This window comes from Ochotona princeps, chromosome 12 (assembly GCF_030435755.1).
Source record: "Ochotona princeps isolate mOchPri1 chromosome 12, mOchPri1.hap1, whole genome shotgun sequence".
In the NCBI taxonomy this organism is placed as follows: Eukaryota; Metazoa; Chordata; class Mammalia; order Lagomorpha; family Ochotonidae; genus Ochotona; species Ochotona princeps.
The window spans coordinates 64944667-64971144 of NC_080843.1; the positions used below are offsets into that span (position 1 = coordinate 64944667).

General features: G+C 42.5%; 1 protein-coding gene across 2 annotated transcripts in view; it reads left to right on the top strand.

The window, feature by feature from the left end:
* The window catches only part of MTMR6 (myotubularin related protein 6), a 34485-nt gene extending 21610 nt beyond the window's left edge, over nt 1-12875 (top strand). Inside the window, exons 6-15 of one of the 2 annotated variants that reach the window (XM_058670965.1) lie at nt 1137-1271; nt 2783-2896; nt 4225-4357; nt 5212-5321; nt 6066-6191; nt 8656-8705; nt 9111-9311; nt 10819-10944; nt 11024-11150; nt 12244-12875. In XM_058670965.1, the coding sequence (XP_058526948.1) occupies nt 1137-1271; nt 2783-2896; nt 4225-4357; nt 5212-5321; nt 6066-6191; nt 8656-8705; nt 9111-9311; nt 10819-10944; nt 11024-11150; nt 12244-12504 (1383 nt within the window). In that variant the 3' untranslated portion in view covers nt 12505-12875. The remainder of the gene's footprint in view (nt 1-1136; nt 1272-2782; nt 2897-4224; nt 4358-5211; nt 5322-6065; nt 6192-8655; nt 8706-9110; nt 9312-10818; nt 10945-11023; nt 11151-12243) is intronic. The other variant, XM_004577576.4, reaches the window with a different exon arrangement.
* The last annotated feature ends 13603 nt before the right edge of the window (nt 12876-26478 follow it).

Sequence of the window (26478 nt, forward strand, 5' to 3'; positions counted from 1 at the left end):
GCATTCAGTCTGTTTTTCTTGAACAGAAGCCTGCTCAGGCTTTCAGAGGTACCGATTCCTGAGCCTCTCAAAAACCCTTGCTTCTCGTCGACTTTAGGAGTTGGCAACTTTCTTTGTTAAATTGATTATCATTTACTAATCTGCTATCAGCTTCCCAAATCTGACGGACATCCCCATCGTTGTTTCTTTTCCCATTTTCTTTCCCCACGGTCTTATGTATCTTAAATATATTTAGTTGGATTTTGAAATGGAGAAGAAGTAGAAGTTAAACAAATGCTTCATATACTAAGTCATGAAAAGGTTACTTGGTTATGGCCCCAGTTTGTGTACATGTTTGTAAAAATTTTTTATTACAAGACTGTGCCAAACTGAAAGAAATCACAAAAAAGATCTAAAAAGTATTTACTAAGTCTGTATTCATTTTACTTATTCATGGTGTTGATGGTTTATCCTGTGTGTGTGAGACGGAGAGAAGGGGATATCATTCATCTGTTAGTTCGCTGCCTAGACGGCCAGCCCGGGCCAAGCCAAGGCCAGAAGCCGTGAGCTTCACCAGGCTCTCCCACATGGGTGGCAACGGCCAGAGCCTAGGCCATCCAAAGCCTGCAGCCAGGAACTTTTTCCGGGTTTTACACATGCGCATGGCCCCAAAGTTTTGGGCTGTCCTTGACTGCTTTCCCAGGCCACAAGCAGGGAGCTGGATGGGAAGTGGAGCAGCCAGACTGGTGCCCACATGAGATCCTGCTGCATGCAGGGCAAGGACTTTAGCTACTAGGCTACCGTACTGGACCCCTGTTGTTTTTCTTTTCTTTCTTCTTCTTCTTTTCTTTTCTTTCTTTCTTTTTTTTTTTTTTTTACCAAACTGGCTAAGGAAACGCCTGAAAAAGAAGTAAAAAAAAAACTAGATAAGAAATCATTTAGTTTTTTTAGGAGAAGAAGATAATAGGGAAACTTAGTATCACGATATTGAAATACTATTTAATTCAAATAGGATTTCAAAGTTAGTGCTTTGTAATGGTCTTGCCAAGTTTTAAACAGATTGCGTATTTTAACATTTTTGGTTTTCTTTTAAACAGGTTTTCGAGCCGTGTTTCAGAGATGTGTGCATAGTCTGTTTTCTTTCTTTCTCAAACCAGGCTGCCATTTGTCGATGTAGTCAGCCGTTGTCCGGATTCAGTGCCAGGTGTCTGGAGGATGAACATTTGCTTCAAGCCGTCAGCAAAGCCAACCCGGCCAATCGCTATATGTATGTCATGGACACCAGGCCCAAAGTATGCTCCTTATTAAGTGCAGTAACCCTAATGCTTTAATCATCTCTATTACTTTAATGGGAATTAAGCACTTTTCCTGTATTTAAGATATATGAATACTAGTTTTAAAGTTCCCAAGGTTAATGATGCTGAAGTTTCAGTTATGTAAAATATATCAGCTTAGAAGATCATTTTGCCCATTAACACAGATGATTGCTTATATGTTCTGGTGTATACATGTAGGACACCAGGATTTTTTTTTTTACCTTAAATTTGGGAGGAGGGGTGCAAAAGAGAGGGAATGAGAGAGTACTCCCATGTACTGGTTAACTCCTCAGATCCCCACGACGGCTGGGGCTGGAGCTGGGAACAGGAGCTGTAACTATTCTAAGCCAGATTCTCTGATAGGGAACACAGGCTTTTTTTTTTTTTTTTAAAGATTTTGTTTATTATTTTTATTGGAAAAGCAGATCTGTCTTATAGAAAAAAGACAAAGAGAAAGATCTTCCATCCACTGGTTCATTCCCAAAATGGCCACAACAGCCAGAGCTGAGCTGATCCAAAGCCAGTAGCCAGGAGCTTCTTCTGGGTCTCCCACGTGGGTGCAGAGTCCTAAGGCTTTGAACCATCCTATATTGCTTTCCCAGCCCACAAGCAGGAAGCTGAAATGGAAGTGGGGCTGCTGGGACACAAACTTGTGCCCATATGGCATTCTGACACTTGCAAGGTGAGGATTTAGTCATTGAGCCATTGCTCTGGCCCTGGGACACAGATATCCTTAACCACTATGATAAATGCCTGTGCCAGGAAGGCTTCACTTTATTTTGAGAAATCAGAATGGTAAGTAAGTTTTATGTTATTATGAAGAAATACTACATTGAATTTCATAAGAATTAGAAATTCTTATTACTCTTACAGAAGTTTTAATTGGCAAAGCATTTTGTGTTGAAATAATGGATCTTAATTTGAAATAGCCAAGAAAATAAGGGAAAATGTAAGTTAGGAAACATTGACTAGCAAATCACAGTTTAAGCATTGCTAGTCAGAAAACCTGAAACCCAAAATAGTTGAAATTTTAAAATGTTTTGGTACTGATATGATGCCACCATAGCTGAAAAATTTCCTACCTTAAAACTTTGTTTCATGTACAAAATTATTGCAATATTGTATAAAATTACCTTTGGCTGTACATGTGAGCTATAGATGAAGCAAATTAATTTTATGTTTATACTTGGATCCCACTCCCAAGAGTACAGATATTCCAGAATCCCACAACAATCTCAAACACTCTGGTCTCAAGCATTTTTAGATAAGGAATATTCAACGTGTACAAATCATAAACAAGAAATCGTTCTGTTAGGCATTTGTACTGTACAGCTAATTTTTTTTGTCATACAAATGCTATAAATACTAGAATCTTTTTTTTTTTTTTGACTAGACAGTTAAACAACCAGTTCCCGTAGGATTCTGAAGCTAAATTAATTAAAATCCTCAGTAGTGATAGCTAACAGTACCTTTAATTTTTATTATAGCACCGCATGCAGAGCTGGTGGGATACACAAAAGGACATTGGCAAAATAATAGTGAGGATTTCTTCAAAAATCTGGAGTGATGAGGAGCTAGAAGAAAGCGATGAGGAAAAGCGAGTGAGCAATATAGAACCCAGCTATTTGAGGCAGCTTTGTGAAAGGCGTGCTAGCTCTTTCAGAAGTAATTCCCATCGTTACTCTGTGTCACAGAACTCTGGGCGGAAACAGTCGATGTTAACTTGAATAAATCGATAAGTATTTGGTAAACCCCAAACGGAAGATTTGATCATATTTTCTTTTGTTCAAAATAAGAGAGTCTCTTTAGGAGTCTAGCTGGTATTGTCTCCTATAAAAAATTTTTGTTTGCTCCTTTTGTATAATCTGGACTAATTGGATAGAGCTCTTTTTAAAGTAATATTAGATATAAAAGGTGATTTTATTATTGAGACTTTTCTGAAAATGAGGGTTGATAGTGATTTGTTACTCAGGACCCCATAACTTTTATTTGTGTAGTGGTCCTCTACACACAAAAAAATTCTTTTCTCTACTGGTAAATTTTAAAATCAAGTAGCAATAATGTAGAAGCAATTTTAATATCTAAATTTTAATTTTATTGTAGTCCTTGTAGGTGGTAGATAACCAGTAGACTTGATTAACTGCAACTTGAATGTATTTGCTGCTAACCTGGGTTGCAATCCACTGAATGAAAAGTTACTTTTACTTCCAAATCTGTAAGAATACTTAGTAAATTATTGTAGCATACTATGTGAAATCCTAGTATGAAGAGTTAAGCATACCAAATCCTGTGTGAACCTGTGATAAAATTTGATGTAACCAAAAGACCATGGGTCTGTGGGCAGTTTTTATTTTCTGCCTAGAAACCAGTTTATTTTGGGCCTGATTATTAAAGACATACCAAGATAGTGGATGATAAACTGTATTGAACGGTTATGGGTCCCTGTAACCTGTAATGTGGAGGACCTCAGCTAGCTAGGAATCCTTCATACCTGGTTTTCCAGGTCCCTGTGGCATTCTGAATGACCAGCTTCTTCAGGCCTTTTCTGAAGTGATCTCAGAATTTCATTCTGTAATATGTAAGCTTCCAGCTTTGCTCATATCTGAATTTGGGATTTACATAGAGAGTAGTTCTTTCTTTTTTACTTGGAAATATTACAAACATATGGAAAATCAACTGAAAGCCTTTATTGTTTAAGTGGACATTCTATCTGAATCTTTCCATTATGCAACAACATATTGGTTTATAGTATTCTTCTTCAGAATTAATAATACAGGTAAAAGTTTTACTATAAAAAAGTAGCTTATTCAACTTTGATAAGTTCATTTTAATCTCTCCTAGCTAAAATATGGCTTAGTTTGTGTGTTCTTGACCTTTGCCATATTAACTTCAGGGCAAATGTAACTTGTCTGTAAATGTCTGATTTTAGCTCAATGCCATGGCAAACAGAGCAGCCGGAAAAGGTTATGAAAACGAAGACAACTATTCTAACATTAGATTTCAGTTTGTTGGAATTGAGAATATTCATGTCATGAGATCCAGTCTTCAGAAATTATTGGAAGGTATGATCATCGCTTAGCTTTTCAGTAGCTTTGTTCAGTAGTAATAAAATGCTGGTTGTATGTAATTTAGAATTTTCTAGTTGTCACATTTTCAAAAGCAATAAGAAACAGGTGAGATTAATTTTAAATTTATGAAGGCTCTTCAAAAAGTTCATGGACAGTGTGTAATAAAAATCTATGCATAGTTTGAAAAAATGATTGGCACCAAAATGAACTCTAGAGTTTCAGTTTTTCGTGAACTCTTCAAAGTCTACTCTGGTTACCTGATTGCTAAAAATGCTCTCTTTAGCATGTAGTAAATATGCAGAATTGGTGATGATATATTTTGCTTTGCATCAGGTTTGGAAATGGGTGCTTGTTTTACACTTACAGTACATCTCAGTTTAGACTGCACGTGTCGGGTGTTCAGTAGCTACATCTGGATAGCAGCTACTGTGTTGTATAGTGCAGTTCCGGCTGTTTTGTGAAAAATTACACTTGTTAGATATTCTGTTTGCCAGTAGTTAGTGAAAATTAATTTTGATCACATTTAATTTTAATATTGAAATGTTTTTGAATTATGAGAAATTAAAAAAAATTATAGTGTTAGTTATATACTGTGCTGCAGTTTTTTAAAAAGCAGATTGGAATTTTATTTAATCACATGGAATAACAGAAACATAGACCTCTTTCTGTCATACCAGTTTTAGTATATGTGCTGCTGAAGCTAGCGCTAGACCTCTTTCTCATTTATAAAAGTCTTGCTGATTTGTTTTGTTCTCTTGTTTCTCAAAATTCACTCACAGAAATCTTGAAACAGAAGGCGTAGAGACAATGGCCTCATTCTAACTAGAATGTCTTTTTCCCCTTTTTAGTCAATGGTACCAAAGGGCTTTGTGTCAATGATTTCTACTCTGGTTTGGAGAGCTCAGGCTGGCTTCGCCACATCAAAGCTGTTATGGATGCTGCGATCTTCTTAGCCAAAGTAACTCTTTCTGTCTGATATTTGATTTGTGGTTCTGTTTGTTGGAAAGGAATGGATTTATTCTGTTAGCTGCTGGTTGTTTATTCCAGTCAGGTAGACTTTATTATGCTTTGTTTAAAAAAATTATTTATTTTTATCGGAAAGGTAGATTTACAGAAAGATGGAGATACAGAGAAGGAAAGATCTTTAATATGCTGATTCACTCCCCAAAAGGCTGCAATGGCCAGAGCGGAACTGATCTGAAGCCAGGAACCAGGAGCGTCTTCTGAGTCTCCCACGCTGGTTTAGGGTCCCCAGGGACTTGGGCCGTCCTCTGCTTTGGTTTCCCAGGCTGTAAGCAGGGAGCTGAATGGGAAGTGAAGCAGCTGGGACATGAAACAGCACACACAGGGAATAATGGTATTCGAGGATTAGCTGGCATTGGTCCTGAATATGCTTTAGCTTAAACAAGATGCACTTTGAAATGAGATTTAAAATTGTCACCTAGCACTTAATGTAAAGACTTTAAAGAAAGTTCTTAAATTCATCACAACATTTTTATTTATTTTTTCATGTTTTCTTTATGTAATGTTATTGTGGGTAGTTTTTGTTTTTTTTGGTTTTGGAATGATGCTGTGTTAGTGTTGCCATTGTAGGCACAGCTGTTTCATGCAGTGTACTGGTTGCTGGTGTGGTTTTCCACTGGCTACTGATCTCCCCTAAATATGTCCTGCAAGGCCCTAATGATGTAACTTTTCTTTTCAGGCAATCGTGGTTGAAAATGCCAGTGTATTGGTGCACTGTTCTGATGGCTGGGATAGGACTTCCCAGGTGTGCTCCCTTGGCTCTCTTCTGCTGGACCCCTTCTACCGCACAGTCAGAGGCTTCATGGTAAGAATCTGAAGTCACCTGTGCCCTTGGGGACCATCAGGCATTTGGAAGAAGCAGTTCAGCACTAAAGCCAATGGTGTGACCAGCGTCTGGTCGGCAGAGGCCATGGATACTGCAGACCACTGCTTATGCACATGACAGTGGCCACAGCAAGGAACTGTCTGGCTCAAAATGTCACACTCAGCTTGGGAGATCTTGAATTAGACTCATTTTTCCTTGTGCTTCCTTTGTGACAAAGGGCATTGAATTTTAAAGGATTGTTTTTTCTGTAATGCTACCAAAGGGATAGTCAATATTAGCTCTGATATTGAGCCAACAGCTGTACGTAATATGGTAAAACAAGGCACAAATTGGAATATGTAAAATTTTATTTTGCAGAAACTTTATTTTTTTAAGATTTATTTATTTTTACTGGAAATGCGAATATGCAAGAGATAAGGAGAGACAGAGAGAAAGTGTTTTGTCTGCTGTTTCACTCCCCAAGTAGCCACAATGACCAGAGCTGAATTCATCTAAAGCTGGGAGCCAAGAGCTCCCTCTGGGTCTCCTATGCAGGTGCAGAATCCCAAAGCTTTGGGCCGTCCTCAACTGCTTTCCCAGGCCACAAGCAGGGAGCTGGATGGGAAGTGGAGCAGCTGGGACATGAACTAACACCTCCACGGGATCCCGGCACGGTCAAGGCGAGCTTGGCCACTTGGCTACCATACCAGGCCCGGAAACTTACTTAAAATACATTCTGAAAGGGACAGATATCATATGTTCTTTTATATAAGCCAACCTTCATGCCAAATACAAGATTAGTAGATACTTTGGTAAGCATGTATATGTATATATTTATCTACAGTATCTGTATAATACAGGGAAGTATACCATGAAGTGGAGATACACTGCTGTGTAGTCATCCCTACTTCTCAATAAAAGGTGGACTCCCAGTGAAACTTAAATATATTGACAATAGAATGCTGGACTTAATAACACTCTCTAAACCCACAATGTCAGGATACACTTGACTAGCAGAATGATAGATTTGTGACTATATTGTTACACTGTGGGAGAAAACAAAAGGAGGAAGAGGCTGGGCGCAGGATGGAAGAGGAAATCCCTGAGCTTAAGGAACTATACTATGAAAAATAAAGACTTTACTTAAAAAAATGAAAAACACCTTCATTTAAGTTTGATAATGTGTTAGGAATATTTTAGAAATGATGAAAAAGTTTATATCCTGACCCAGGTCAAGTGAATAAGAATTGTTGGAATGATTTTATTAGTTTAGAATTATCGGGGCTCGGCACCGTGGCCTAGCGGCTAAAGTCCTCACCTTGAACGCCCCGGGATCCCATATGGCCACTGGTTCTAATCCCGGCAGCCCCTCTTCCCATCCAGCTCCCTGCTTGTGGCCTGGGAAAGCAGTCGAGGACAGCCCAAAGCTTTGGGACCCTGCACCTGTGTGGGAAACCTGGAGGAGGTTCCAGGTTCCTGGCTTGGGATCGGCGTAGCACCGGCCGTTGCGGTCACTTGGGGAGTGAACCATCGGACAGAAGATCTTCCTCTCTGTCCCTCCTCCCTGTATATCTGACTTTGTAATAAAAATAAATAATTCTTTAAAAAAAAAAGAATTATCGAATAGCATGACATGTTGAAGGTAGAGCGGTGTGGGAAAGGGGATCCGGTGGCCAGGGTAGAGGCTGTTAGGAGAGTTTGTGGGGGCAGAAAGGGCCAGATCTAAGGCGGCCTGGGAGCAGGGGGGCGGGGAGCAGATGATGGCTTCCACGGTGCACAGAACGTAGAGTCTGCAAGCAGTGGTCATGCATTGGGGTAGAGAGGAGAGAGTTCCTCCGGAAGAATTTCCAAGTTCCGGGTTGAGCAGTGCTCTCTCGGGTTCCTCACTAAACTAAGGCGAGGAGCAAGTTTAGTGTGAAAGATGTTGAGTTTCAACACAGTGTGGCTAGAAAAGCCGTGACACAGAAGCCCGATATGGACAGTCCATTGAAGAGGAGAGAGAGCAGCATTTAGAACTACATGTAACCCACATTTTCATTGTTCTATCCATTATTAACTTTAAAAAAGTATAATTAATATACAAGTAAATTATAAGATTTAAATCATTCGCTCAAGTCTTTCTCCCAGAATTAACCATTGCTTGCCTTTCATGTGTAGTTTCCTTGTATTTTTCTATAACTATCATCTTTATACATACAAAAAATTTCATGTAATACTACCTTAACAACATAGAAGTTCTCACTTAAAATGTGATAAGTCCAACCATATCATTTAAGTTGCAAGACCGCTCTTTGTGTGTTTTACTCTTTAAGCTACCCCTCACCAAGGATCTGGCCTTTAACATTTGCCTTTTTATAGTAATCAATTAAAAGTGTAAGTTAAGGCTAATAGGATGTAATCCATTTTAAATAAGCAATAACATTTTTAAGTGGATATAATGTGGATTTTTCTTTTTCTCATTAAGGTTTTAATAGAAAAAGATTGGATTTCTTTTGGACATAAATTTTCAGACAGGTGAGTCACATTTATTTATTTAACCATATGTTAACTAAAATTAGCAAGTGAAGGTATCAAAATGTTTCTTTTCTCCTGAATTCAGATATCTAATGAGAGATGATAGTGCTGTGTTTTATGCAAAAACTGATTTATTTTCTGTCATTGATTTCAATTTTAATATCTTTGCTAATTTTCATGGATATCCTCCTTTTGAGCTGCAGTATAGTCATTAAAAGATAACAAATCCTTTAATGTTGTGTGAAACCACATAGGTGTAAGTGGTTTCAGTAAGACATCTTTTTTTGTGTTGGCGTAATAGTGTTTTCGAATCAAGTTTTGTCATTGTATTCAAATTTTGTAATGCCTTAACAGTGGGTTTCTTTGAGAGGCGTTGTTAATAGCTTGTGCTTTCTGGGGGGTTAGGTGTGGCCATTTGGATGGTGACCCAAAGGAAGTCTCACCAGTGTTTACTCAGTTCTTGGAATGTGTATGGCATTTGACTGAACAGTTTCCACAAGCCTTTGAATTCAATGAAGCATTTCTTCTTCAGATCCATGAACATATTTACTCATGCCAATTTGGAAACTTCCTTGGAAATTGTCAGAAGGAAAGAGAAGAACTCAAGTAAGATAACTTGATTAAAACAGACTGTAGTTTTTCTTTTTTCATTGAGGTCCAACAAATCATGGTTGAACTTAACTCTCAACAGTATGAAATGGAATTGAATTTTATTATAAAATTTTATCGTCTGTATTTCTGAAAATAAGTACCTTTCTAACATCTCCCATTCCCCTCAGGGTAAACAGTAGGAATGCATTTTAAGTGCACTTTAAATGTACAGAAAGGGTGTCGTTCAGGAGATCTTAGTAGTCTTGCACAGTGATGTAACCAGAGCCCTTGACAGGAAACATTGCCAGCTCCCTGGAAGCTCACCTCACCCTCCTCAGTCTGTTTAGGAGCAGAGAAGACTTCTCATTATTTCCTCAGAAATACTGGTCAGTAGTTTTAAAGCACAGTAAAAGATTTAAGACTGTCGATTTGTTTCAAGGTGCGGGATAGCCTTATGGTTTTCCCACAGTTCTAAATAGGCAGCCCTTTGGAGAACATGCGTTAGCCTCGATGTCTGTCACCTCTCCCTAAGGCAGAATCTCAGATACTCTCTGAGACATTAGCTCCTAATCACTGATTCTTTTCTAGCCAGTCTTCAGGGAAAGAATTTTTGCCTAAACTTGGATTCAGGGAAGATCTGGGGCGAGGCTGAGAGATCCCATAAAAATGTTTAGATTGGGCAATGAAGAACTGTTACAGATTCTAAATCATATTGGAGAAGCTGACTGTAAGTACTTGGAAGACAGCCACATGTTCAGACCCTCGACAGAGACAACAGAGCTGAGAGCACGTGGGAATTCTAAAAGTTATAAAGGGAACAGCAAGTAAATAGAACACTGCAGAGGTGAATAATTGGAAGAACATGAACACTTCAGCGCTGCACTACAAAATTCACAATAGTTACCGTAATTTGGAGCAGGTGACTTTCTCCTATGACACAACTATAGGAAGAATAGGGAATACTGTCCTCAATTACATGCATGTGGTAATTTTAACTAGATGGGACAGGTCAGAGAGAAAGAGAGAGAGAATGTGAGTGAGTTAGCTGGTATACCGTCCAAGAGTTGCAAAGGCCAGAGGTGAGCCAGGCTGAATTTTGGCTCCTCAGTGTAGGCCCAAGGGCCATCTGTGGCTTTCCCAGGTGCACTGGCTGCATTTGCAGGTCAGCAGTCGGGATTCAGACTGCACTCTGATAGAGATGTTGGCATTGCAAGTGGTGGCGTCAGCCCACTGCACCACAATGTCAGCCCACAAACCTGAGTTTTTAAATTATGTGAGTTGAGAGGAATCCCTTAAAAGCCTATGTTTGTGAGAGAAAATGACAGACCTGTTATCTTCAAGTGATATGCCTTTATTAATTACATGGTTATGAATGAAAAAAGAGAAAATACAAAATGTAGAGACAAGAAGTTAGCCTGTGAATAGAAGGAAAAAGGTACACGTAATAGCCTGACTTGTAAAAATGAGTGCTAGCCACAGTGCTTTGCATCTCTGAAAACCTGTTTCCGTGTTTCTCGTTAAGGCTGAAGGAAAAGACGTACTCCTTATGGCCATTTCTTTTGGATGAGCTGAAGAAGTACTTAAATCCTGTCTACAGTTCAGAAAGATTCACAGTGTTGGAACCAAATACAGTGTCATTCAATTTTAAGTAAGTTGGCAACATTCAAGTTTTTAATGTGTTTGTTTCAAGCACAACTGATTGAAACTTTTTTCTTTTTGTCATAAAGGTTTTGGAGAAACATGTACCACCAGTTTGATCGAACGTTGCATCCTAGGCAGTCTGTACTGAATAGAATTATGAATATGAATGAACAAAATAAGCAGTTAGAGCAAGATTTTAAAGACCTAGAATCTGTAAGTATTCTAAAGTATCAAATTTAATATTTTGAGAATATTACTTTAATTTACTCTTTTTTTTAAAAAAGATTTATTTATTTTATCACAAAGTCAGATATACAGAGAGGAGGAGAGAAAGGAAGATCTTCTGTCCGATGATTCACTCCCCAAGTGAGCCGCAATGGCCGGTGCGTGCCGATCCGAAGCCGGGAACCTGGAACCTCTTCCGGGTCTCCCACGCGGATGCAGGGTCCCAAGGCTTTGGGCCATCCTCAACTGCTTTCCCAGGCCACAAGCAGGGAGCTGGATGGGAAGTGGAGCTGCCGGGATAAGAACTGGCGCCCGTTTGGGATCCCAGGGCGTTCAAGGCGAGGACTTTAGCCGCTAGGCCACGGCGCCGGGCCCCTTCTGTAATCTTTTAGGAATCCTAGTCAGTTAATATAACTCAGCAAGACTGTCTTGTCTGCCTCAGGCAGGAGGAGTTAGAGATGAGTAACTTGTGGGGAGGGTGCTTGTTAAAGAGGGTTAAGTCCAGCATGTTGATAATGAAGACGGTGATCAGCCTGTGGATTTCAGGAGCATAATATACCACCAAAAACACTTTAAACTCTGTCTATTCTGTTAAAAAAAAGAAAAAAAGAAAAAAGTTCTCTTGTATTCTAAAGCCTGCTTTGTTTGCTTTACAAATCACTATAGGAAAGCTTTGTAAAGAAAGCTCCTCACAGTGAGATTTTTAGCTACAAATTAGCTTAGGGTTGTTACACAGTTGTGATTTAAGAAGTGAGGCCCTCCCGGACTTCTTTCATTATAAAATGTGTGATATTCTCTGTAGGTAAACTGCACCCTTTTTAAAGATGAAGGCCTAGTTATTGTCTGCATTCAAGTTAGGCCGGAGTGTTTGTTTAACAAATATGAAAACTTAACCAGTTTTGCTTGAAAAAGTTATAAATAGAATTTTCAGCCATGTCACATCACTAGATTTTGTTAGATTTAATTTGTGTCATACATAAAGAGAACATTTGCAAAATGATGTTTTTTACCTAATGTATGTCAACTATGTGATATGTGCCATTAAGGTTTTTTTTTTTTTTTTAATTTCTATTTGTTCTAGAAAATTAAACAATGCAAAAACCAAGAGACAGATGGCGTGCTCACCAAGGAACTGTTGCGTTCAGTTCATCCTGAGTCACCTGCGCTGAAGGCCTCCCTGTGTCTGAAGGAGCAGACTCTGCTGCCCGGAAACGATGCTCTGCGAACCATAGAGGGCAGCAGCCCTGCGGACAATCGGTACAGTGACTATGCTGAGGAGTTCAGCAAGGCGGAGCCTGCTGTGGTCAGCCTGGAGTATGGCGTGGCGAGAATGACTTGTTAGGCTCACGCAGATTTTCAGGACTGCCCTCATACAAGAAATGGATTGTTGTGAGGAAGGTCTGTGTGTATGGCCAAAAGGGATCTGTTGAATAATGATCTTAGAGTTTACCAGTAGGTAAATTGCTGAAGAAAGGATAACTGCCCTTGTGAGAAAAATAAGTCTGTATAATTAATATTGTAGCAAAGAATGACGTTCGGTCCTGTAAGAAATGAGTGGTATTTGGTGGATTTCCGGAAAATGCAGTTTGCACTGTATACTAATGAGTTATTACTGTATGATTTGAATTTGCCTTCCCGAAGTATAATTTAGCTACAGTGAAATAAAACTTTACAAAAGAGTCCCTTAATAATTGACATAGCATGTGCTTTCAATTATGTAACTGTAACTGAATATTTACTTGTTTTGCCTTTTAGTGATGTTTAATGTTGAAGTGCCATGAAACATTTCTGAGAAAGCCTTAAAACAAACTCTGAGTTTATTCTTTACCATTGAGTTTTATGTAGGCCGGAAGAGAACTTGTGGGTGTTGATTTTCCTTTGGTCAGCTTTGCAGAACATTGCACTGTCATTAGTGCAGGGGTTGCATGCTTCATACTCATGTACAGCAGTTGCTGAAGTACACTCTTCAGGTCGTAGTCAGCTGGCCCCACTTACATGTTCAGAATTAATGAAACTGAACATTTTATTTTGATTATAATTTGTTTACTGTCACATTTGAATGCCAGCTTGAACATGTACTGCGCGTTCGACTCTTTTTTTGTATGGATTACTGCATTCTGTTGATTCTTGTGGCTGGCTTTATTTCTTTAACAACTATGTAAGTTTAAAGTGCTAAGGCTCTAAAACTTTTTGAAAGCAATGAATATGTTTTCATATATATAATATATGTAATATATTTTATATATATGTATATATTAAACTGCCTTATCTCAGAGCACTGATATTCTTACACTCTCTTGACTTTCAGTTTACCTAGAAGCTTTTCGGTACAATGAAAAGGGAAGTACTGATAGTGTAGATTTTGCTTGGATGCATGAATTTTAAACAGTCATTTCTGTATGGAGCATTTTTTTTTCTTCTCTGTTAAATATAGAAGGGAAAAAAGAGAAAATTAAGGAGGATGTAGTACATAGTTAATGTGTAACAAAAGCAACTTAAACTTCCAGAAGGGTTTCACTTTGCTGTGTTATCTGAATTGTTTGAATAAATATATCTTTAAATTACCAAAAAAAAAAAATCACTTGTAATTGACAGTATCACCCATCTGGCTTTAAGGCTGAAAATATTGGAGTAACCTGGTTGGTATGAGGAGAGTAGGAAATCTGCATAGGAGCCCTCATGCTTTTCTTTATTATACCCTATGCCTGTTATATTAATTTTGAACATAGACATCTTTTTCAAGTGGAAAAAAAAAGCTTTGTTGTATAAGAGCTTATCTAATCCTGTTTATTTTTCCAGTGTTTTTCTGTAATACATTCATAATATCAAAGAATACTCCTTTTTAAATAGTAACAGAAGTATACTATAAAATGTGGTGTGTGGTTAATCAGTTCTGTTTCCATATTTAAGCACTGGCAAGGGAAATGCTCTCTGACCTGAGAGAGAAGCTTTTGTGCCTTCGTTCTGGATGTGGGCTGTGGCTTTAGAATCTTTTATTGGCAGGTTACTCATTTCCACTCTGATTTTTTATCATAATCTGCAACTCCGTGTGTGTGTGTGTGTGTGTGTGTGTGTGTGTGTGTGTATGTGTATAAAAATATACATATGAATACGTGCTGAGAAATCAATTAACATCCTAAGTGACCTATAGGGTATATGTTGGTATAAAGCAGCTTGTGTATCTTGTATGTCTTACAAAATTGAATTTATGTTCAGTGTTTTGGATATATACAGCTTGTAAATTATTTCATCTATCATTTAGAGGTAATTAAATGTTTATGCATTACTTTGAATTGTTTTCTTCTGGGAAAAACAAACAGGAGCAAGTTATGGTGGTTTTTTTTTTCCCCTCACCTAGACAAAGAGATCTGTACACTGAATTAATATAGAAAATAAGCCTTGAGCAGTTCATTTTTCAAAAAAATTATTAATAATAAATTTTATATACGAATAATTTATGAAATACTTAAACGTAGGCCTAGTGTTCTAAAAAACTCAGTGGTTATAGTTCATGGTCATTAAAATTTCTTGTTGTGCCCGTCACTGGCTGTTACTGTACAACCAGTATTTTGTTGTGCCTTTGCCAACTTCTTGGTAGAAGGGAGGTTCCCGTTTTTGCAGGTGAAATTGTGGGACTGCATTCCCTGGCTGTTGTCTTCTAATTCTTGACCCTGTGTGAGATAAGAATTCGAAGTAGAAACCAAAGTAATGTGGAGAACTTACTCAGAAAGAGTGAGAATGCGCATCCAGGTATGAATGCAGACAAGTCCAGGAAGAGAGAGACATGCCATGGTAAGAGGTAGTGGTTCCTTTCATGGGTAAGGGCTGGTATCCTGATGCGATATACCAGTAGGGCAGAGTTGGGCAGGACTGTGCTGATAAGGTGCTCTGGGAAGGCTTTGATGGTGTGTGCACCTGGAGCACGGTGTGTCTGTGCTTGTCATGGCCGTGTCTAGTCCATGGAGGAGACTTCGGTGAGCTATGGGAATGGGAGTTGCTGGAATGCATAGAGGTGGAGTTAGGGTGCAAGGCTAGAGATGGAAACTGGGACCCCTCCCTCACGACTCTGGGTGTACATAGAGGGTATTTAAGGTTTGATAAGTAACTCAGGGGATCTCAAATTAATAAAGGTAAATGGTATTTTATGAAGATTGCTGCTCTATATATTTGGTGGAATAGATTGGGGTGGTGCCAGTCTAGCTTTCTTGCAGTTTTTTTCTTTTTGTGGAAGGCCATACCAAGAAGTTTCCACCTGACATTTTTTTTTAAAAGATTTATTTATTTTATTGGAAAGGCAGATATACAGAGAGGAGGAGAGACAAGAGACGAAGATCTTCTGTCCAATGATTCACTCCCCAAATGACTACAATGGCCGGTGCTGCACCGATCTGAAGCTAGGAGCCAGGAACTTCTTGCCAGGTCTCCCACACAGGTGCAGGGTCCCAAAGCTTTGGGCCGTCCTCGACTGCTTTCCCAGGTCACAAGCAGGGAGCTGGATGGGAAGTGGAGCTGCCGGGATTAGAACCAGCGCCCATATGGGATCCCGGCGCATTCAAGGTGAGGACCTTAACCGTAACGCTATCGCACTGGGCCCCACCTGATATTTTAAGTTGAATTAAATGCCAATCATCTGCAACACCATAAGGATAGTTACATTTATTAGGGATGTTGATCCATTTTCATTAGCTAAGTTTTGTTGCCTTTATGGTATGGAAATCCAAGGGACATACTAAAATCTAAATAAAGATTTTAGCTTGTTTTCCTTTAGATTTAAGTTCTCAAAGCTTACATACATTCTAAGAAGGATAGCTAGAATCTGCTACTCTGCCAGTGTACCTGATACTTTGAATCCAGCTTTAATAAGCAGTAGTAGTGCTACTCTGAATTTTTTTTTTAAAGATTTATTCATTTTATTACAGCGAGATATACACAGAGGAGGAGAGACAGAGAGGAAGATCTTCCATCCGATGTTTCACTCCCCAAGTGAGCCGCAATGGGCCAGTGCATGACGATCCGAAGCCAGGAAGCTGGAACCTCTTCCTGGTCTCCCACGCTTATGCAGGGTCCCAATGCATTGGGCCGTCCTCGACTGCTTTCCCAGGCCACAAGCAGGGAGCTGGATGGGAAGTGGAGCTGCCGGGATAAGAACCGGCGCCCATATGGGATCCCGGGGCTTTCAAGGCGAGGACTTTTAGCTGCTAGGCCACGCCGCTGGGCCCAGATTTTTTTTTTTTGTTAAGAAAAGACTATTTTTGGGCTCAGTATGATAGCCTAGTGGCTAAAGTCCTTGCCTTGCGTGCACCGGGATCCCATATGGGCTCTGGTTAGTGTTCTGGCGGCTCTGCTTCCCATCCAGCTCCCTGCTTCTGGCCTGGGAAAGCAGTCAAGCATGGCCCAAAGCCTTGGGACCCAGCACCCGTGTGGGAGACCTGGGAGAGGCTCCTGGCTCCTGGCTTCTGGCTCCTGGCTTTGGATTGGCTCAGCTTCAGCCCGTTGCAGTCGCTTGGGAAGCTGGGACATGAGGCAGCTGTATGTAATGTGAAGCAGCTGGAACATGAGCTGAGTCCCATAAGAGATGTGGGACCATAGGCAGAGGCTCAGCCTACACCAGTCCCAAGGATGTTTCTTTTAAAAAAAGATTTATTTGAAAGGCAGTTACAGAGACCTTGCATCTGCTGGTTTGCTCCTAATGTTTTCATCAGCTGGGACTGGGCTGGGCTGAAGCCAGGAGCCGAGAGCTTTATCAGGATTTCCTGTGCGGGGAAGGGGCCCAAGGTGTTGGGCCATTCTCTGCTGCTTTTCCAGGCGCATTAGCAGGGAGCTGTGTGGGATGCTGGCCATACAGGCACTGTTTAAGCTACTGTGTCGCAGCACAGTATAGCACATGCTGTGATTGCTCGGATTTGTAGCACTGGTATCCCATTTGGTGCCAGTTGATGTCCCGGCTGCTTCATTTTTTTTTACTGCAGTTCCCTGCTTGTGGCCTGGGACACTGGTGGAGGATGGCTCAAGTCCTTGGGACCCTGCATCCGCGTGGGAAACCTAGACAAAACTCTGGTTCCTGGCTTCAGATCAGCTCAGCTGTGCCCGTTGGAACCATTTGGGGAGTGAACCAGTGGACGGAAGAGCCTTTCTCTTGTCTCCTCTCTGTAAATCTTTTGAACAAAAGTAAGTATTTAAAAAGAACTTTTAATTATTGATTTTCTTGTTTTCATACAGTAATTGAATGGAGATGCTTGTTTTGCTGTTTGTTTTATTTCCTGTTCCTATTTGTGGTGTTGTTTCCTAGGCGGAAATGGCAAGTAACTGTAGGAGAACAGGAGAGTTTAGTCCTTCAGAGGTACAGCTTCTGCTAAATGGTTCCCTTGGGGCCCGGAAGCATGGCCTGGTGGCTAAAGTCCTCGCCTTGACCGTGCCGGGATCCCATATGGGCACCAGTTCTAATCCCAGCAGCTCCACTTCCCATCCAGCTCCCTGCTTGTGGCCTGGAAAAGCAGTAGAGGACGGCCCAAAGCTTTGGGGCCCTGCACCCGCATGGGAGAGACCCGGAAGAGGTTCCTGGTTCCCAGCTTCACACACAGCACCGGCCATTGCGATCACTTGGGGAGTGAATCATCGGATGGAAGATCTTCCTCTCTGTCTTTCCTCCTATCTGTATATCTGACTTTGTAATAAAAATAAATAAATCTTTGAAAAAAAACACTAAAAAAAATAAATGCTTCCCTTGTTTTCTGTCTCCTGATTTGATGAGAATGTTTATCTTTCAAAAGTTTTGAAATTTATTTGAAAGATTTACAAAGAATCTTCCATCCATTGCTTCATTACCCAAATGGACAGCACTGCCAGAGCTGAATTGTTGCCAAGCTGGGAGCTGGGAGATTCCTCCAGGTCTCCCACGTGGGTGCAGGGTACCAAGGCTTTGGTCATCCTCCCGTGCTTCCCAGGGCACAGGCAGGGAGCTGGAAGGGAAGTGGAGCAGCCAGAATACGAACCAGCGCCCATATGGGATCCTGAGGTGCAAGGCAAGGACTTTAGCCACTAGGCTATCGCGTTGGGTGTTTTTTTTTTTAAACCTCCTGTTGGTTCTCCTTTCCTCCTAGAAAAACAAGCAAACATGTTTTCCTAAGGCCAATCCCTCCTTTTTCCTTTGACCCAGTGTCAGGCAGTGAACGGATCCACCCGGCAACAAAGCCAGAGTGACTAATCACACTGGAATGAAGCCAAGGGCAAGGCAGCCAGCTGGTGAGTGGCCACTGCCGCCCTGAGGGGGCGGGTGATGCACCATGTGGCAGTGCCCTGGGGATGACTGAGACGGGCCGGACAGCCACAGGCTCTCCAGCTCAGTATGAACCACAGTGCAAGGTGCAGTAGTTCCTCACTAGGGTGAGTTTTCTGTAGCATAAGAGGTTTTTTCAGGTAGGTGATTTTATTTCTGGGCAGAGCAGAGGAATCAGTATCTGCCTTATCGTAAGGGCTGCAGCAAAGCCTTGGACCCACCCTTCACACGCACACACACGTGCTGTTCTGCAGGTGTGTACCAGGGGTGACTTCAGTTGTCCTCCTTTGATGGACTGCGCAAGATTAGTTGTTTTTTTTAAAACTACTGTTGTAGTAAAATCTCAGTCACATGAAATTTATTATTTTAACTTTTTGAAAATAGATATTTGTTTCTTATTTGAAAAGTAGATTTACAGAGTGAGAAGCAAAGGCAGTGATCTTCCCTCTGCTGGTTCACTCTCCAAATGGCTGCAGCAGCCAGAACTGAGCCGATTTGAAGCAGGGAGCCAGGAACTTCCTCTGGGTCTCCCATGTGGGTGCAAGGGCCCAAGCACTTAGTCTATCATCTGCCTTCCCAGGCTATTGGCAGGGATTTGTATCAGAAGTGGAGCAGCTGGAACTCCTGTCAGGACCAGTCCTTGTAGAAGAGCACAAAAACCAAGGCTGAGCGCAGCCCAGGCCACGTTAGGGTGTCTGCCGGCCTACATGTGGGTCAAGTCTGAGGGCAGGCGAGGCTGGGCCAGTTCATAACATTCACTGGCAGATCTGAGAACCAGGATGAGGTTCAGGACAGACTAGTTTGGGCTGCAATACCAGCCAATTTATAGTGTCGGGACTAGGGACTTGCTGGGCTAGGTTGACTGCAGCACCTATTAGCATGAGCTAGAACAGGGGGCAGGTTGGGCTGGGTCAGGCTACAGTACCTGCCGGCAAATGCTAAGGTGAGGTGGGTCATGTCAGACTAGGCCACAGCACCTACCAGCACAATAAGACCCAGGATGAGGATGGTGTGAACCTGGTAGAGGGGTGCAGGGGGCTTCCCTGATGGGCCACTGCTCCCACTGGCAAGTGTGAGAACTGGAATTGGAGGTAAGTCAGTCTGGGCAGGGTTACGGTAGCTGTTGGCCTGCATGTGAACTGGATTGTGGGGGGAGTCAGGCTGGAATAACCAACTGTATCCACAGGTGCATGCATAGGCCAGGGTAAGAGCAGGCTGGTTGGGCTTTGCCGCAGCATTAGCTGGCCAGTTCTGGGACTGGGGGCAAATCCTGTCGAGCCAGACTGCAGAACCGCCTGGAGAGTGTTAAGATCTGGTATTGGTGGGCCCGGCGGCGTGGCCTAGCGGCTAAAGTCCTCGCCCTGGAAGCCCCGGGCGCCGGTTTCTAATCCCGGCAGCTCCACTTCCCATCCAGCTCCCTGCTTGTGGCCTGGGAAGCAGTGGAGGACGGCCCAAAGCTTTGGGACACTGCACCCGCGTGAGAGACCTGGAAGAAGTTCCTGGTCCCAGCATCGGATCGGCGCGTACCGGCCCGTTGCGGCTCACTTGGGGAGTGAATCATCGGATGGAAGATCTTCCTCTCTGTCTCTCCTCCTCTCTGTATATCCGGCTTTCCAATAATAATAAAATCTTTAAAAAAAAAAAAAAAAGATCTGGTATTGGAAATAGGCCTGGTAGGGAAACTGTGGGCTCCTCTCTGATGAGCCAGGAGCCAGGAACTTCCTCTGGGTCTCCCACACCGGTACAGGATTCCCAAGGCTTTGGGCCGTCCTCGACTGCTTTCCCAGGCCACAAGCAGGGAGCTGGATGGGAAGTGGAGCTGCTGGGATTAGAACCGGCGCTCATATGGGATCCTAGGGCATGCAAGGTGAGGACTTTACCTGCTAGGCCACTGTGCTGGGTCTGAAGGTTTAGTTTTGACAACCACTGCATAAGGTTGGATTTGGATTTCAGAGGAGTGAGCACAGGCACAAATCTGTGACTACTTCTGGATTCCTCACAGGGGTCACTGGGTTGGTGGAGCTGCCGTTGACTGGGGTAGGGAAGTCATGAGATTTAGGGATGTGAGAGAAAAATGCTGTTGATTCTAGGCGTGTTTCACTGGAGATGTTCATGGGACAACCAAGTTGAGCTATATATCAAAATTGGAATATGGGGCTGGAATTAAGGAAGAGGCCTCAGAGAGTCATCAGTGTATTGTAGATAGAGAATGAGGCTTAGGCTCTATATAAAAATTCCAATAAGTCTTAAGCGGTCTGAAGATGCAATCCTGATGCCTAAGGACTCTGAATTGAGATTACAGTGAGGAAGAAAGGTTTCTTTTTAGGTTTTAAAAAAACAACTTTCTATTTTATCTATTAGAAAAGAGGAGGTGGGGCGGGAACATTCACTAGTTCCTCAGCACCCATTAGAGGTGAGGTTTTGGCCAGGCCTGAACCATGAGTCCGGAACTAGTCTGAGGCCATGGATGTAGATCACAGCCAAGAAGGAAACAAATCATTGAGAGTGTTGAAGTCAATGAGAGATCAGCTTTAAAAAATGAAAAGATATGGTGCCAGTGCCATAACTCAATTGGCTAATCTGCCTGCAAGTGCCAGCCTCTCATATGGGCACTGTTTTGCTTTCCCATCCAGCTCCCTGCTTGTGGCCTGGGAAAGCAGTGGAGGACGGCCCAAAGCCTTGGGACCTTGAACCCGTATGTGAGACCTGGGAGAGGCTCCTGGCTCCTGGCTTTGGATCATCTCAGTTCTGGCTGTTGGAGCCACTTGGGGAGTATACTAGCAGATGAAAGGACTCTGTGAACTTGCCTTTCCAATAAAAATAAAGAGAGGATAAAAAACAAACAAACAAACAAACAAAATACCCTGAAGACAGGATAAGTGAAAAGAAGTGTCCATGGAAGATACTTTGCCTCTAACAGGTCTTCAGTGGCTAGGAGGTACCTTCCTGGTGCTCCTGATGCTTCAGTCACGGCCTAAGCAACCCCCATTGGCTCAGAGCTCTACTGATTAGATAGATAGACATACACTTCCAGACTCTTTGGAATATCTTCTCCTAATTTCAGATGAAGTAAGTTAAAAAAAGAGAGAGAGAAAGAGAATAAAAATGGACCATGTTAAAATATTCTACCAAGCATGATTTTTTAAATTTTCAAATAGCCTCTAATTGCTCAATTTGCTGGAATAACGTTTTTTTCTGTCTCTCAGTTGCTTTCTTTTTCCTTTCCCCTTTAAGAGAATATTTCAATATTTTATGCCTTATGGAAGTGAGCCAGGGTTTTAAAATGTCTGTGTTCCTACTAGACAATAAGAACATCGGTCTTAGTGGAGATGGCACTCACCTTGCTAAGAGGTGTTTGGCAGAGGAGATTCTGCTCAGCCACCTACAGCCCTGAGCTCTGTGGCAGTTTTCTAGCTGGGGAACCGTTGGGGGGTGGGGTGTGCGGGGAGGCTCCGAGCCTGCGAGCCTGCGCTCCAGGACTCAGGCCAGGTGGCTGTTTGCCAGATGGGTTTTGCAAATGCGCAATGCCAATAAATGTTTAATGCTCCCCCTCCCATGCAGCTGCTAGAGAAGCACTTTCCTCCACCAAGATCTTGGCTTGGTGCTGTCCAGTTTGGTTATTTGCAGTGCATGTTTTGACTCAGTTCCCCACTCCCCGGACCATGGTCTCCATTCACCCTCCCCCCTAGGTATCTCACTCCAGATCCTGATTCGTGTCCATCTGTGAGTTCCTGATGATGTTGACTTGAGCCAATCAAATTTGCAGCTGTTGCCCTTCCAGGACTGTATTTTAAAGAGTACGTTGTGAAAGGAAAAGAGTGAAATCTGCTCCCTGTGGCTGGAAACAGTGAGTGGTAGGGGAACGGAATAACCTCCAGGTAATCATGTTTAACTGTTCATTGAATCTGTCTGACCACACAGCTGTAAGAGTTTCAGGTATATTCTATTTAGACTATTTTTAGGTTCCTTGAAGCAGCCAACCAATATTACATTGAATACTTAGCAAAGTAGATGATTCAATTTATAGTGTTATTCTCCATGAAATAATAAGTACATGACCTTATGGGTCAAATATTGGTTAAGGCACTGGAAATACAAAATAAATAAAGCATAACATCTCTTTTTCTAGAAGGCACAGAGACAGGCATGTGATAAAAGAAAGAGGTTAGGCTGTGCAGTTTATTCCACTTGTAACATTTCTTTGTAATGATTTGTTATGGGGACAAAGAAGGAGGATAGGTTGAGTGCTGTCTGTGGTCAAGGAGAGGACTGTGTAGTGGAAATCAGGAAGCTTCCACAGGAGAAATGGTAGTTAGGTTAAACTTCAGGGTTTTACCAGCGGGAGAAGGAAGGGGGTTGGAGGAAGCATTCAGGACAGAGAAGTGAGCAGCACAAAGGACCGAGACAAATCGTGATGAGCTCTGGGTGCAGCAGGTCTCAGACGCTGCTGGAGCCCAGGGCTCTGGAGGTGCTGGAGGGCAGCAGATGAGAACGAGAACTAAGCAGTGGCCAGATATGCAGGCCTTCTTCTGTGGGTGCAGGGGTGCAAGCCTCAGTGAGCTGGAGATTTTAAACAATTGTTGTTTGATAGCAGGCAAGTGTTTGTGCCTTTCCATCAACTGGCTTACTCCGCACATGCCCACAGTGGCCCCTGGATGAGATGACGAACATCACGAGCTAGGATCTCCATCCAGGTCTCCAACATGGGAGGCAGGAACCCAATTAGCTGAGCTGTCACTGGTGTCTCCCAGGGATGCAGGCATTTTAACTACCAGGCTAAACACCTGCTCCCTATTTTCTTTGTTTTTCATTCACATACAAAACTTTCAGAAAAGAGAAAAAGGGATCCCTTGGATACTGCTGATGGTAATGTAAAGTAGTGCAGCCATTATGGAAAACAAAGCTTCCTCAAAAGACTAAAATAGGTCTACCACATGGCCCGGCAGTCCCTCTACTGTGTATGTATCCAAAGGAAAGGAAATCAGCCTGTCAAACAGGCATTTGCTCTATTATGTTTGTTGAAGATTTATATTCTAGGAAGACATTTTGAAAGAATTGTGAACTGGATTGGGTGGGTATTCGCGGCCTCTGGTAGCTTGACCACACCCTTTCAGCTGACCCCATGGCCAGACTTTCCACAATTTGATACGCTTGGCATTGAAGCTGTGGTCTCAAGAGGGGACTTCAGCACGGGGCTGCTCTCTGCTGCAGGTGTACTGCTGTTGGGGCGTGCACCCCTCCCCCAATGAGGATGCCCTTACACAGTGGGGATGGAACCAGAAGACACAACAGATGCTCAATGAAAATCCAAGATGTCAAGATGCAGAAGGACTGGAAAGGAGAGTGAGCCCTACTGTGCCATGCGGCAGAGACGGGAGGGGAAATAAACCTGGAAAGATCCTCTGACTTTAATACGCACTCCATGGTGATGGGCTGACTACAGAAAACTGAACAGAAGACTAAGCCTCTGTGGGAGTCCGCCCCCAGATCAGGCCCGTTGATTCACTCATCAAAGGCTGTCTCCCGTGGCTTCCGTCCCCTGATTTGAGTTTGTATGGTCCTCTTAATATGAAGGTTGTATAGAATTTGTTCTTTTCTATTTTTATCAACTTCTATTGATCTGTGGCCTCAGAAGTTGACCCGTAGAGTGTCCAGTTGTTCTCCACAATGATTTTACTAGTGTGTTTGGAAAACAGGAGTGAGCTATTTATGGGATTATCTTAGTGGCCTATTCCAGAGCTCAAAGGCAACCAGTGGACAGTGGAACTTCATATCCAAAATAAAATGCCCTGCTTCCTTCCTGGAACGAACTGAATGCATTTCTGCCTACAAAACACTGGTGAGAAAATGAATAGCGGGTACTCAAATATCCTATTGTGGCTATATGCTAGACTGAAAAATCCTTTAAGATTGTAACATTTGGCATTTGATTTATATTTTTGAAGCTTTTTCATTTACGTTCAATCTGTCTTTTAAATTTTGTAATACTGATACTCCTCCACTTATAGCAGGCTAATTCCCAACAAATCCACTGTAAATTGACCATGTGAAATGGACAATTCAATTGCTCTGCCTCTCCCGCTGAGCAGCGCAGCTCACATTGTGGAGTGTCAGCACTGCCCCACGTGATTGTAGGGCACAGTGGGAGCCGTGTTTGCCACAGCCGCCCAGCATTTGGGGAAAGTATTGAACTGCATCAAAATTCCAAGTTTGGTGTCTTTGAAATGTGCATAGCTTTTACACCATAGTACAGTAAGAAAAATGTTAAGTGGAATTCTCGCAAGTGTGGGACCATCTGTATTTTATAATTAAAAATTGAATTTAAAGTGTATTTATAATTTAAATGAGCCTTTGTAATTGGTTCAGTGGCAAGGAGACTTCACATGGTAAGGAATGTGGGTGGAGATTCTCTTTTTAAGTGTGAAAGTAATCAGATAGCCAAAGAGAAGGTTGGGAAGTGTGGTTTAGGGCTTCTGTGTTAAAAGGGATGCCTTTTAATGTCCGAGGTTCACTGGAGGTGCTAACACACAGATGTTTTTTCAGGGAAAGCTTGCCTCTCAAATATTCATGGGCTTGACTTCTTTCCGATCTGCCCATACAAGCAATGTACATTTAGCACTAAACGTTTAAAGCACAGAGCGAAGTAGAGGTTCCCCATGGAGAACTCTGGAGGAGGAGGGAGATGTGTTTGATCAATAAAAGCAAAAGTGGGGAGGTGAAACAGCCTCCACTAGTGCTTTGCAATTACAAGAATGTAAGTGGAGGGAAAAGAGAGGCATTGGAGAATCCCGTAAGTGAAAGCCGAGTGATTCCCAAGCAGCTCAGGTCCAAGTTTGCCCATGGAAGATGAAGCCGCATATAGGATGAGCAGGTTCTGTCAGAGTGCTTCGGACAGAAGAGAGGCTTCAGAAAGAATGGTAACTACTCACATGGCGGCAGCTTGACCTAGGGAAATGTAGGCCATTGATATGATGCCATGGGTGCCCAAACTGACCAATCTGGTGAAACTAAAGTTTTTGTGTATCTATTAGGTTTAGGGACATACCCAAATCTCTGCATATGTGGTTTTACATTTTTCATATATTTATTCTCGTTTCTTTGAAAAAACACATAGACACCATAGACACACACAATGAGAGAGACAGCACGTGGGTTTCCATACTCTGGATCATTCGTCAAACATCTGTAATGGTCTCAGGCCCAAGGCGGGGGCCAGGAACCCTATCCAAGTCTCCTGTTAGAGTGGCAGGGTTGCAGCTATTTGCACCAACACCTGTTGCATCCCAGGTTCTCCATCAGCAGGAACTTGAAACTGGGAATCAGAACTGGGATTGGAACCCAGGCTCTCTGACATGGGAGAGGGCGTTTTAGCTGCTAGGTCAGACATCCCCCTCACCTTCAACCCTTTGCTGTGAAGCTACAGAACCCTATTTGTCCCCTGGCTGCCCACTCTTGTTTCCTGCCTGCTCTGGTCCAGATGTTGACAGGCTCTCAAAGTTTGTTGCAGCCTAAGGAACTGATGTGATGGTATGAAGTGGCCAGGCCTTTGATTACATCCTGAGTGTTCCACCGTCATGAATGGGACTAGCACCCTCACAGACATAGCTCAAGGGAGGTGCTGTGCCACCTCCGCCACTAGGAAGACACTGAGGGTGCCATTCATGAGGGGAGGGCCCTCAAAGCACACAGATACCTCTGGGGCCTTCGTCTTGGGCAATGCTCTTCTGACACGGGTAAGTCACCTGGTTTAGGTTACTTTGTGAGAGCCTGAATGGAGTAAGAAACTGCCCCAACACTCCATGCTGTAGCCAGACTGGCCACTCAGAATAAGCTGGGTCATGCTGCTGCCTGTGTAGGACCCCTCAGTAGCTTCCTGTTGCCCAGGGCATACAGCCAGCTTCTCCTCACAGTGGCCCAGGGCCTTCTGACTTCACCTGTGCCATCTCTCTGAACTCCTTCGTCACTGCCAGCATTCCTCTTGCCCTACTTTTACTTCTTTGACCAACCACATGATTTTTGCTCCTGATTGCTTGGCACCTG